At 36.1% G+C, this 14,206-nt stretch overlaps 1 protein-coding gene across 1 annotated transcript in view; it reads left to right on the forward strand.

Annotated features, from left to right (window-relative positions):
• LOC145682697 (sodium channel protein Nach-like) overlaps window positions 1-14,206 on the forward strand; it is an 81,715-nt gene that overhangs the window by 18,170 nt on the left and 49,339 nt on the right. The window contains exons 4-5 of the mRNA XM_081754085.1: window positions 4,094-4,262; window positions 8,131-8,276. Of these exons, the coding sequence (XP_081610211.1) occupies window positions 4,094-4,262; window positions 8,131-8,276 (315 nt within the window). The remainder of the gene's footprint in view (window positions 1-4,093; window positions 4,263-8,130; window positions 8,277-14,206) is intronic.

Below are 14,206 nucleotides of genomic sequence, written 5' to 3' on the forward strand. Positions count from 1 at the left end.
GCAAAATAAAGTCAATTTTATAAAAGCAAATATGACTAAAATTCATATTCCAAGTTGGAGGGAAGGAGTAAAACTGAGTGCTGGCATTTAAAAATAATTAAAAACGATCAATGTTGATGTTCAAACTTTAGATTTCTTGGTTGCTGAAATGAATAGTGACACTCTCGATGCCACTTAAGTCGAAATGTATCCTTCATTGACACGAAATGAAGGGTAGAGAGTAAATAGGGGTTACATTATTTGTTTTTATCACTTCACTTTCATTGTGATGTATTCGAGACGAGGATATATACCCTCGTTTGCTGATGTCCCCATTAATACCCCTTACTCATACTCATTGTGATGTATATTCTAAGAGGGAAGGAATTCATATAGTTTTTATATATCTGTTTTCTCGTTTCCCGTTTCAGCTAGGTAAAGATAAAAATATAATGGAAACAGCAGTTAGTGGTTTCTTGTACAATGAAATAGAATGAACAAAGAGAATCACAATAATGATTACATTCTCTGTCAGAAATGAGTATAAAATGACCCCACAGCAGTGGATTGAGACATTCTTATTCACATACCCTTCGTTATTACTCTAATAGTTATGTAACTGAAGAACGAAACCCTACAAACGATTATAAAATGAAAAAAAAAGATTTATTTAGTTTATCATGTCTCATACTTATTCTGCAACAATAGTAATTGTTCAGAACGGAAGAAAACGATGATAAATGTAAGCGACTGAAGTTCAATTAAAATTGTGGAATGATAAAGTGGAAGAAAAACGTGAGAACCCGAGAAACATACGGTTTTGAAGTTGGACCAGCACTAAACTCACATGAATGGCCACTATGTTCCATACAAATGACCATATCAATAGAGATGGAGATAACGAAACATGCCTATTAGAATTTAGAACAAGCACTTGAGTGCTGTAATTATGACACGTAGTCGCTCCTGCATATTCACAACAAATGCAGAAAATTGACCGTGGTTATTCAGGTAGTATTGTCATACGTCTAGAATATGAGTTTCTAGAAATAGTTGGTTTCTATTCTCTCCCTTTCCCCCATTGTGCACCATGAAATCCCATAGGGTTGATATCAAAATACCGTGTAGGCCAGTCCATGCCATGGGCGCCTGAAGGGGAGGGCAGGGTGGAGCCTGATCCTCCATGGCTTAAGAAAATGTATTAAATTTCTTAAGATTTTCTTAATACAAATAAAAACACCAAACGTAATATAGCAACCAGGGATTTGGGCCCCCCCTAGAAAATATTCTTCGGACCCCCATGGTGCATGCTGATGAGTTTATGGCGTTCTTGTACCAACTTCTAGGCATTTTTGGACGTCTGGACAATAGTGTTATCGTGCATGAACACAAGCATCTATGTGGTTTTGCTTGCCAGATTTAATGTTTTGGATGATATGCTGTCAACAACATGCACGAGATAACTGCATATACTTCTCGGCAATAATTGTGTAGTTCCTGCTAATTTTATCCCCTAAGTATACATTTGTTTCTACGATCATATTTGGTCTAGGAATTAATTCGTGCGGTTGGTACGCACACATTGAAGCTGTAGTACAAACACAAAATACATAAACACCTTAAGAAAAATATTGTCCATCGCTAGCCACCACTTTCGCCCATCTGTCAGGCAGTGTACGGATTCCGTGGCGAAAGAAGTCCTCATCCTTGGAAGCGATCCAGTCAGAGACCCATGTTTCGATATCTTCTGAAGAAGTAAACCGCTGTCCAACCAAATCGTTGTTCATGCAATCGAACAAGTAGTAGTCCGAAGGAGCAACGTCTGGTGAATACGGCGGGTGGGGTAAAACTTCCCATCCGACATTTTCTAAATAGGTTTTGACCGGTTTTGCGACATGTGGGCGAGCGTTATCATGTTGAACAATAAGTTTATCATGTCTGTTCTCCCATTCTGGTCATGTTCTGGCCAGAGCTTGCTTCAAACGCATTAATTGTCGTCGATAACGTTTTCCATTCATAGTTTCACCCGGTTGCAGCAGCTCATAGTACACCATACCTTTCATATCCCACCATATGCACAGCATAACCTTTGCACAGTGAATATCTCGTTTTGGTTGTGATGGACCTGGTTCACCTGGTTTCACCCAGGCTTTTTTTCGTTTAGGGTTTTCGTAATGGATCCACTTCTCATCACCCGTAATAATTCGATGCAGAAACCCCTTTCTGCTCTGTCGTTGAAGCAGCAATTCGCAAATGGTTTTTCGTCTTTCAACGTCTCTGTCTTTCAATTCATGTGGAACCCAATGTGACATCTTTTGAATCATTCCCATGGCTTTCAAGCATTTGGAGACTGTTGTTTGATCAACGCCTAATGCTGCTGCAAGTTGTTCCTGCGTTTGACACGAATCCTGCTCGAGCAATGCTGTCAATTCTTCGTCTTGAAATTTTTTTGGCTGTCCAGCTCGCTCTTGGTCTGCCAAGCCGAAATCACCACTTCTAAACCGTGCAAACCACTTCTGACACGTTCGCTCAGCTAGAGCATGGTCACCGTACACTTCCACCAAAATACGATGACTTTCAGTCGCACTTTTCTGCATGTTAAAGTAATGCAGCAGGACACCCTGCAAAAACACTTTATCAGGCACAAATTGCGCCATGTTCACTTAACTACAAACTGGTGTTGTTGACGCTTTAATCCACTGCCCTATACTACGAACGATACGCGATGACAGGGGTTTGCAACACATGTGTGGATACACGGAACTGTGGGACGCTCCGTTCGTTGCGCCATCTCTTGTCCACCCGCACGAATTAATTCCTAGACCAAATACAAATTTAGTTTTCATCATCAAAATTATAACGTCTACGACAATGTTATTTCTACCTTACTTTAGAGTAAAATATTAAAAATATTGGCTTATGAAGAATCAGAAAACGTGAATCGTAGTCGTTTGCTTTGACCATCAGATCATGACTACTTCACCCTAAATGTGTTGTCATTGATGTAAATTATGTGTTCTCACTTTGAATCTTCTATAATATTTTTCATTGTTTCAAAGCTTCTTTCATATTTTTATCACTTATCTACACTATGCGTTATTTGTTTTACAACTTCTGTCTTCGTACGTAATGTATTTCAGGCTTTCATTGCCTCTCCCCACAGAAAGCTTTGCTTTGACTAATTTAATTCTGGAGCTCATAAGGGCAGAGCGCTTAGCGTAGGCGGCTTGGGCGTGGGAGACCCGAGTTTGATTCCCGCGGAAGCTCATGTGGTTCGGATTCCACGTTACTCAGTAGGTCCCGTCTCATATAGCCTCGCTGCTGAAAGGGACGTTAAACTCAAAATCAACTCAACTCAATTTAATTCTCATATTTTCTATACCAGTCAGTGCAGGAATGCCAGATTCACAAACAGGCGTCACAGACGGTTCTTCTTCTAAGTTCTTTCCGCTAAATGAATTTAGTTTCGTGGATTACTTTGGAATGGAAGGACAATTTGGCTACAGTTTCCAGTAGTGGTGAGCACAAAAACCGGTTTTTCGACTTCTCCGAAACCGGTTATTGGTTTTCTCCAAAACCGGTTCCGTTTTTCACCTGATCCGGTTTCGGTTTTCTTCAAAAGCGATTCCGTTTTCTTCCAAAATTTGTTCTATTTCTGACCAGAATGGTGTTTCGTTGTTCTCCGGAAACCGAATCCATTTCCACAGAAATAGTTTTATGTGTTTTCGAAAAGTTTTCACCGAAACCAGTTTCGGTGAAAAACCGAACCGGTTTTGGAGAAAATCAAAATGTTGGTTTTTCGGGTTTCGGTTTTTATAAAAACCGGTTTTGCCCATCACTAGTTTTCAATAAATTAAAAAGAATGTTATGTCCAGTACGTTCCAACTATATTACCGTTGTACGTTGTAGCCATACCACCGCTATTTTCAAAATAAATTTGTAGCCAAACGAAAAGAATTCTTGTCATTGCCTGAACACTTACTTTCTTGCCAGGTAGTAGGCTACAAGAATATAATAACGTACTTTTTTATATGTAGAAAAATATGTACAACATACACCTTAATGTAACAACCTACACTACATACTTTGTAATTATTGTTTTTGTCTCTTGTAGACACTCATGTGGGGCATCGGAGGATCATGTTGAAACTTTGGTTACTGTGCTATTGGAGATTTCTAGCTTTAGAACGCGCTCACAGTTTAAGAAGCACCATCTTCTGGATAGTTTGCAACGCTGTCTCCAAAAATTTGAAAATTTTTCAGTTAGTGGATTACTTGAGAAGGTAAATTTGGATTATCTGAGTAGGTATGTGCTACAGTATTGGTGCTATTTATGTCTCAAACAAATAATGGACATTACATCTCTACAGTGGGCCGTATTTTGTGTTCTCCGCTACCATCATTCAGTATTATATTGTTATTCTTTGTTAGTGATTCTGTTAGTGATTTAGCTTACTTTATTATTATTATTATTATTATTATTATTATTATTATTATTATTATTATTATTATTTCATACATTCGCAGACGAAATACCATGAGAAATTCAGTATTTTGTTCTCCTTACAAGAAAGCAGTGGCGTGAAAAAGCAATTATCCATTCAATGGACTGCTTCAATAGAACGCAAGGGCATGCAAAAATGACATGGGGAGTAGAAACGTTTCCAGGAGAATGTTCGAACGGAATGTAAGGACACGCAAAAAGGACATGGGGAGTAGCAACGTTTCCAGGAGACTGTTCGAACGGAATGTAAGGACACGAAAAAATAACATGGGGAGTAGCAACGTTTCCAGGAGACTGTTCGAACGGAATGTAAGGACACGAAAAAATGACATGGGAAGTAGGAACGTTTCCAGGAGACTGTTCGAACGGAATGTAAGGACACGAAAAAATGACATGGGAGTAGCAACGTTTCCAGGAGACTGTTCGAACGGAATGTAAGGACACGAAAAAATGACATGGGAAGTAGCAACGTTTCCAGGAGACTGTTCGAACGGAATGTAAGGGCACGCAAAAATGACGCGGGGAACATATACATTATTATGTAACGGAACTTAGAACACTTTGAATTAATTTCCTAACGATACTGTATTGTTAGTAATGTGAGTGCCCAAAGAAGTAGCTTGCTGAGTCCGGTTATGTCCAGTCGCAGCTCCAATCACAGGCTTGTTTGAATAAGTTGTAACGTGTATGTATAGATTTCTGTAGCTCTTACTAATACATATCACCCCTTGCGCCCTTAACCTTAGAAAAATTCGCTTCATCACTGCTGAACTCTGGATCTAACCCGCACAAGATTTCAAAATAAAATCAATTTGCCATCTAATGGATCCTGCAGGTATTACTATCAGTTAGGCACACTTAGATTTCTGCCCTTCGTTATTTGACCTTCAGTTGGACTCCAGAATTTTGCCAAATGCAAGAGTAGCATATTTTCCCCTTTAACGTTGCAAGTTACAATTTCTACATCTTTCGTTAGGAGCTGAGAACTAATGATTCTACACCTTTGCAAGCATTCATAAGTTCAACAACTGCATGGGAATCTGGGAGCGATTGGAATATCTACCCAGTGCCTGGTGCTGTGAAATTTGTGAGGCAGTATTTAAATATGCCTTTCACTCTCGTAATCCTGTCTCTCTATCACATTCAGGTTTTAGTTGGTCATTGTAAATAATGAAAATATTGAAGGGAGTATTTGTAATGCTGCACCGAACAAACAAAATTTACACAGATAAGATCCTCCTTCACTAAGTTTCTATGGTCATCAAGTATCTATTCTCTGGAATTGTAGCAGTTGGGACTCTTAAGGAAATCTACATTTAAAAAGAAATTAAGTTTATCGCTCCAGTAAAGGGAAAGAAGCTTCATACAGCTTCAAAAAGCTACATACTATTAGTATATTACGTACTTAAGCTTTTTTTCCTTAGCTTGAAGCAATAAAAAGTAAATTTTTACCAACGTCTTACCAGCCCAAACGATTGGTGCGACTAGAAAAGAATTTTAGGTTTAAAACATGTATTTCCAAAATCTTTTCCCTCTTTCAATTTTCTCGTATCTTTATTTATAGCGGAGTTCACCCATAGCCCCGGATTTACTATTCACCTTGTGTATCAATTGTTTCACACAAAACTTCATCCTGCTGTACACAATACGTTAAACTTCTGATTAATTAAAGATTGTAATTGTTTAAATTTGAGTACTTTTTTAGTTTGCAAACAAGCAACTTCAAACTCCATATTACATTTGCATTCAGTTATTCAAGAACTTAGTTATATATAATCAAGCAGGTAACGACACCTATTACTGTCAAAAAAGGCGAGTGATAAAGCAGGTAGCGACATCTATTAGCGTCATATAGGCGAGTGATAGAGCAGGTAGGGGCATCTACTAGCGTCAAATAAGCAAGTGATACAGCAGGTAAGAACGCCTATTAGCATCAGACAGGCGAGTGATAGGACAGGTAGCGACATTATTAGCATTAGATAGACAGGTGATAAAACAAGTAGCGACATCTATTAGCGCATCAAATAGGCAAGTGATATAGCAGGTAGCGACATCTATTAGTGATTCATAGGAAAGTGATAGAGTAGGTAGCGATATCTCTTTGTGTGAGATAGGCAAGTGGTAGAAGTAGCGACATCTACTAGCTTCAAATAGGCAAGGGATGGAGCAGGTTGCAATACCTATTAGCGTCAGAGAGACAAGTGACAGATCAGGTAGCGACGTCTATTAGCGTCAAATAGGCAAATTATAGAACAGGCAATGGCATCTATTAGTGTCAGATATGTAAGTGGTAGAGCAGATAGCGACGTTTATTAACGTCAGATAGCCAAGTAATAGAGCAGATAGTGTCATCTATTAGGGTCAGGAAAGCATAGGATAGAGCAGGTGGCGACATCTATTAGCGTCAAATAGGCAATGATATAGGAGGTGACGACACCTATTAGCCTGAGATAGGCAAATACGTGAAAAACCGGAAATTCGGGGGAAAATAACACACACGCATATATTTGCGCCCCTCGGGCCCAAGCCCAGGTTCACGTAAGGATCTCAAAAAATAGAAGTATTCAAAGGTGCACAGAATCCCTATGCAAAATTTCAATCTGATATCTTAAAAACTAAGGGCATGAAAAATTTTTGAAATTTGCCTCAAGAAAAAAAAACAATGTCACGCCCCTCCGACCCCACTTGGCACCGCCAAATTGACCATCTGGTTCCAAAACGCATCTGGAGAATTTTTTGATCTATGCTTGACTCAACCAATGAAAATACAAACGGCTAAAATACCTATTATAGTACCTAAATAAACGGTCAAAACAACGCTACGCTATGATAACAAAAGTTACCGTAAATTCTTAAGCGGTTAACAGATATCGAAAGCAATACCGACAAATCTGGGGCAGCCGATTCAGTTTGAAAGTACTAATTTTAAACTAAAAATGTTAAAAGCTGAATTTAGTGTTGAAATGAAATGTCTGAGTTTTACGTCCCACGGTTATGCCGGTTAGGCTAAAGGAGACGGTGATGATGAGTAATGAATGAAATGGTGGAATGAAGAAAGTGGGAAGGAAACGGGAGAACCCCGAGAAAACCCACGCACACGGTGTTTGTCCACCACAAAGTTCACTTGGCAGGAGCAGGGTTTGAACCCGAGACCCCTAGCACCAGAGGTGAACGCTCTACCACTGAGCCACCGCGGCCCCCGAATTTAGTGTTGATATGCATTATTTACAGTGAACCAAGTATTTTTAAAAAATATGCTTGATTAAAAGTACAGCGCTGTATTTTTCCCCTTTCTCTCGTAATGTAACTGTGGATATTATAGACTTCAGACTTACTGTCGAAACTTGCAGACAATCGGCAAATTCGAACCGTTATTGTCCCCTTCCTATATATTAAAATCACCAATGAGTTTACTATTTCATTTCTGTGTATATTTTTTAAAAGGACAGAAAAAAAACACAAATAATACAATCATAAGAGAACATCATTTACAATGGAGTACCACAAGGTTACATAATAGACTCTCGTTAATTCCTTTTTTACGTTTATGATCTCTCAAAAGCTTAACACGTTCTTAAATGTATTATTTCTGGTGATAATTTTATCAAGAAGAAATACACTTCAAACTGATAAATTATTATTTTCAGGTTAGAGTCAGAATGAACGAATTTCTTGGCGATTGTATCTGGAAGCAATTCCCGAAGAGATGTCATGATATTTTCCAAAGACAATGGACTGAATTAGGGTTGTGTTATTCCTTCAACAGTCGAGTGTCATTTACACAAAACAAGAGGTCAGTAATAAAAGAAAATATATGTTACTTGTACAGTCTCAAAATCAAAGTTCTGTAATTACACTTAAGCAGCTCAGATGATTATTTTCACAAGCAAAGAATAGGTTGATGGAAGCTATTTGCGAGATATACATGTGTTTCAAAATGAATATCGGGATTCTAAAGCCTTGTAGTATTTAGTGCATTTAACGTACAAATTATAAATAATATACCAAATGAAAGAGCAACTCAAACAGTTTTTGCTGCAAGTGTTCAATGAGAGCACCATTCATCGCAGGGCATACATCGAATTGATATGGATGAAAGGCTCATAAATTTTCGGCCAGGATATGGTACAAGACAGGGGAGTAAATAAGGGTCCCGCAGACCCCGAATTGCGGCGGGGCCCAAGCCTTCAAGGGGCCCCAACTCTTGAAGTGGGACGTCGGGAAGGGGTCCCACTTCATGCTGCCTGCGGGGTGGCCCCCAAGCCTTTAGTTACGCCACTGGTACAAGACATACTCAATTCAAGGGAGTCTCGTTGTAACTGCACCACCTTGTGGGGATTTTGTGACCCCTAGATGCGAACATTATGAGTGTTCATATCGCCAGTTACGTGAAATGTCAATTCATCACTGAAGACGACACAATGCAGAAAATCTTCATCGCCATGAAGCAACATTTCATTTCCAAAATTAGCACGTAAACCGTAGTCTGTAGGTTTTAGAGTTTGTAGCAACTGTAAACGATAAGGACGTAGTTGTAAGGGTCTCTTTAAAATTCTCCACACAGACGGTTGCACTGTAACTACAGATTCAATCTTGGCAAAATGTAAAACACAAAAAAAAAACTTTCAGCTCACTAGTCGCCATCTTTGCTACTAACGCTTCTAACGGCAGATAGAGGAAACAGTGTACGCGCATGTGTGACAGTTTGAGTAGCTCTTTCGTTTGATGTATTATTTATAATTGTAATAAATACTACAATGCCTCAAAACTACAATATTCATTTTGAAACACCCTGTACATTTAAATTTCTCCTGTTTTTTTCTTGAATTGAAATGAAGTGATAAACACCTTGCTCGACCCAAGTGCTAACTATGTTCAAAAGCTAATTTCAAACAGAACAGCTGTATTTACTTCTGTAAAATGTATCCCATTTCTTCCTTCAAGATACACAGTACTGGCACATTTGAATGAAAGTGATATAATAAACACAGGTCACCCAAGTTCTATATTCAAACGTTCATTCTAAACGGTTCAACCATTTTTTTTTTATTTTCGTTGCTTTATGAATAGATAGCGGGAAATAATAAGAAGAAAAATATTTGGATAGTTCACATATAGTTCTTCAGTGATGTCTTGACCCGACTATGATAGATCCCATAGTAATGGAGCTATGAACTTTTAAATTTCACTTGTTTCACGTTTTACGGCACCCTGTAACTCCGAAAATATCCACTTTTGAGCACAAATCGACATGAACTTTTTTTTTTCTTAATTTGATGTGAGGAATCAGTTCTCAAAATGTTGTGACTCATTTTTATAATACCCTGTATACAAAATTCGATGTATCTAATGTGATTGCCTCGAGAGATACCTTTACTTAGGGAGAAGGGAGGAAATAAATTTTAAACCTCACTCCTCCTTTGTTAGGGTACATATTTGAATTTAAGTGACATGATACATCTTGGTTCAAAATACGTAGGTACTAAAATTCGTTTTAATTCATTCAGCCGTTCCCGTGACAATAAGCCATAATAATAATAATAATAATAATAATAATAATAATAATAATAATAATAATAATAATTATTATTATTATTATTATTATTATTATTATTATTATTATTATTATTATTATTATTATTATTATTATTATTATTATTATTATTATTATTATTATTATTATATGCTATAATATTAACATGCCTGCTTAATTCTATACTATGCTAACGTAGGAAGACACCTTTAATATTGTATTAGTATTTGGAAAAAAAAAAAGAGACCAGTAGCTTTGAAAAGATATCGAACTAGTTCAAAACTTGTTTCTATCATGATTAAGATGGGAATTCAAATTTTCATCAGAGACAACTCAGAATAAAATTAGGCACCTTATTGGCCTACTTAAACTATCTGCACGAAGAACTCTATTTGATATTAAGTTACTCAATAATATTTTGATTGGCAAGTTGCCATTAATTGAAGCTGTTAGTCTTCCTGTTCCTAACAGGTCAATAAGAAATTTTTATAAATTTCAAATATAATACTACTTTTAGTGACGCTCCAATATATAAAACAACACCGACAACGTTTGGGAGGTGATTCCTGACACCAAGATAAGACATAAGATAATATATAGAGCAACCTGGGTACAGAAATCTTTCCTTTTAGAGTTATTGGCTGCCAAAAACATGAAAAAATATGAACTTTAAAGGTCCATATCTCCAATACTATGGGATCTACCATAGTCGGATCAAGACTTTACTTAGGAACTAATATGTGCCATATCCAAATATCCAAGTTTCACAATCCTGTGGTACTTTCGCAACAATTTTTATAGAGGTAGTTAGTGAGTACTTCAAATTTTATTCCCCTTAGCCAAACTCTCTCTATAAAAATTGTTGCATGAGTATCTTAGGATTCTGAAAGATGTATTTTTGGATAGCGCAGATATTAGTTCCTGAGACAAGTCTTAACCCAACTACAGTAGGTCCCATAATTTTGGAGCCATGGACCTTTAAGGTTCATGTTTTGATGGTTTTGGAAGCATATAACTCCGAAAGGAGTCATTTGTGCACTGAGGTTGGTCTATACTTTTTGTCTTAACTTGGTGTCAGGAGTCAACCTCCTAAACGTTGAAGGTGCTGTTTTGAAACACTCTGTATAAATATTTGTCGAATGTCAACAATTATTTATATTATTGATGTCTTTACTCCTGATTTTCCTTCTTTCAAAGGAAGTTTATAACCTACTACTTTCATGAACTTCTTTTTTGCATGTTTTAATTAGATTAGTTCTTATTTATCTTTTCATTGTCCGTGGATGGTTATTTTTTATAATTTGATTGCAATTGCAGTGTTTTATTTAATACGTATTATTATGTTACTTTAATATATGTTTTTATTTTAATATTATTATATGCATGTTCGTTTTGTTAATTTTGTGCTATTCTTGCTAATTGTAATTGGACCAAATGTCTGTAATTTCCTGATCTCAATAAAGACTTTTATTATTATTATTTCCATAATCAAAACAGGACATTGTTTTTGATACTTTTGCCGTCTTTGACTTTTGCTCTTTAGCGATCTCAACTGAATTTAGCAAATTAACGGACGGAAATCTACGATCCAATTTTTGGTTCAAAATGATTAAGCTGCCCTTAAGAATGGGCATCATATTATTTCTACTTTAATATTTGAGTTTACTCGCCAAACATTTAATGTTACGATTCTTCTGCTTAACAACTTCGTTTGAATTTGGAAAATCACATAATAGAATATCACTTACTTCTACCGCAATTTTCGTGCAAATTGTCCAGGACGTCCTTGAGAAAGGTCATGACGTTCTTATCCATACGATCAAATCAAAATATTACTTTTCTAAGAGCGTTATTTTGAATTTTTTGCCTTGATCTTGTTTGAATTTGGCAATCTACCTAAGTAGACCATCAACATCTTCTTGAAAACCATGCATTCATATTGGTGAAGCCGAAATGAAGAAATAACATTGTATATTTTTAGGATTATATCAAGATATTAGTTTTCAAGTATGCTCATTCCGGTTTTTTCCCTTGTTGATGTCACTTGAATGTAGCAAGCAGGACTGTTCGAATTAATCAAGCTATCCTTTTGATAGGACATGATGCTGTAACAGGATATTACATTTTTTGAGAGAATTGCTGACTTTGAACATAGCTCTATTTGTTCTCAGTTGACTTTTAAATCATACCTAAGGAGAATGTTAGTTGCCTTCATCACAATTTTGTTTGAAATCGATGTAGCCATTTCTGAGAATAAAAGATCAGACAAGCAACATGATGGAAGAATGAAGTAGCTCACTATGGAAGTCAGCAGTTAAAATTCCTTTGACTAAAACTAGAAATACAAATCAGTGGACAAACAACGTTTATTTTTTTAAATAATAATAACTGTGCAACAGTTTCGCTAACTAACAGAACATACTGGCTTCATCGGAACTATCTACATATGTGCAGACAGTCTCTCATGAAGCTAACATGTTCAGTTAGTAGGCGAAGCTATTACACAGTTATTATTTTTTTTAAATAAACGGTGCTTCGTTCAGTGATTTATATTTCTAGTTTTAGTTATTTAGGATGGCACAGCTAATACGAACCAATTAGTTATTGGATTAAATTCCTTTGATTTACAGAAGATTTTATATGAACAGAGAAGTTCTAGAAAAAACTAATATTTTTCACTGATTGCCACTTTTAAACGTGATTCATATTATTTTTCGTTGTGTTCCTGTTATTTTACATGCAAAATCGGTGGTTACATAGATATTTGTTTACCTAAATATTTATTAATTTCCCACAAAGACTGTTCCAATAACATTTGAATCGTCTAAGTAGATATGTGTGATTAGTAGAAATTTAATGTGTGATTAGTAGAAATTTAATTTATCTTCCCAGAGTTAAAGAGTTCAGTAACAAGTTAATAACTGAGATCTTGAACAACTGTGACGAACTATTCTATGCAATTTCTATCGTTTTCTTTTTTTTAATTTTTTATTAATTTTCTGTCAAGAGATTAAATTTTATTTTATATTTTACAGAAGTTAACCGTCAAGTAAGCTCTTTCATTCTTCAGCTACTTACATCTGCGCTATTTTTGCTTATTAGCCCATTGATTTCTTTGTACATTTATTTTGCTCTTTTCTTTGAACTGGACTCGAATTTTAAAAATTTGATTTTATTGATTCCTTCTTCAATTTCTACTTCACTATCCTTCCCTTCGTGAAAATTGATCCTTTCAAACTTAATTTAAATTAAATGTGTACATATAATGCAAAATAATTATGAAAAAGACAATTATCTAGACTTGAGGAACAAACCAATAATATCACTTCATTAAAATTCCAGTACATTTTAAATAAATCAGACATAAAACCCTCATTAACAAAAGATTTGTTACTTACCAATAAATCCTTCCCTGGGGAAACAAAATACTCTCAAAACATATCGGAACACCAAGCTAGTTCTGCCTTCAGTGGTAAGGTAACAAGAATTAAAAAAGTACGAGAGAAAAATGGTGTGGAAAAAGGAGTCCATACCCCCAGATAAAGGTATCGTAAGAAATGGATTCTAAAAGCCAAAAACAGAGCACAATGCGAGACAATCAGCTGAGTTGAAGGAAACATAATATCTATGTTTCGTCACTATGCCAGATCTAAAAAGTACATTAAAGGTAGGTATTCATATTGTATCAATGTTGCCAAAATCCAGATTTAAAGCCGGTTTATGTTTATGAATAAAGAATGATTATTTTATCTCCCCCCCTTTTTTTTCCTTTTGTGAACCTATCACATTAACTCGTTTTATATTGTATGTATGTTGTTTTAAGTGAAGCGACAATCCCGACATGTCATCTTCTTGTGACATTTTTGATTGTCTAATATGCAATTTAATTCGGGTGTTAATATTGCGTTTCGTTAGACCAATATATGAGGAGTCGCATTTCCATTAAGCACGATTAATACCTGACTAATTTAGTGGATCAACAAAATAACTTTCAAAGCCCATAAAATGTTTTTCTAAACTTTTTGATGGGAAACTAGCGGCAGTCCTTCCACACGTCGTTATATTGATGATCGACATTTACCGGCAAGTTGGCCACTAGATGTTGGTGACGTTTACGGAATGGGGACTGATTTTCCTGATTATGGAAAAGAACGGATACTTCATTGATTTTGTCAAATCTTTATTAAAAA

The sequence above is a fragment of the Thermobia domestica genome, chromosome 4 (genome assembly GCF_964235325.1).
Source record: "Thermobia domestica chromosome 4, izTheDome1.hap1.1, whole genome shotgun sequence".
NCBI lineage: Eukaryota > Metazoa > Arthropoda > Insecta > Zygentoma > Lepismatidae > Thermobia > Thermobia domestica.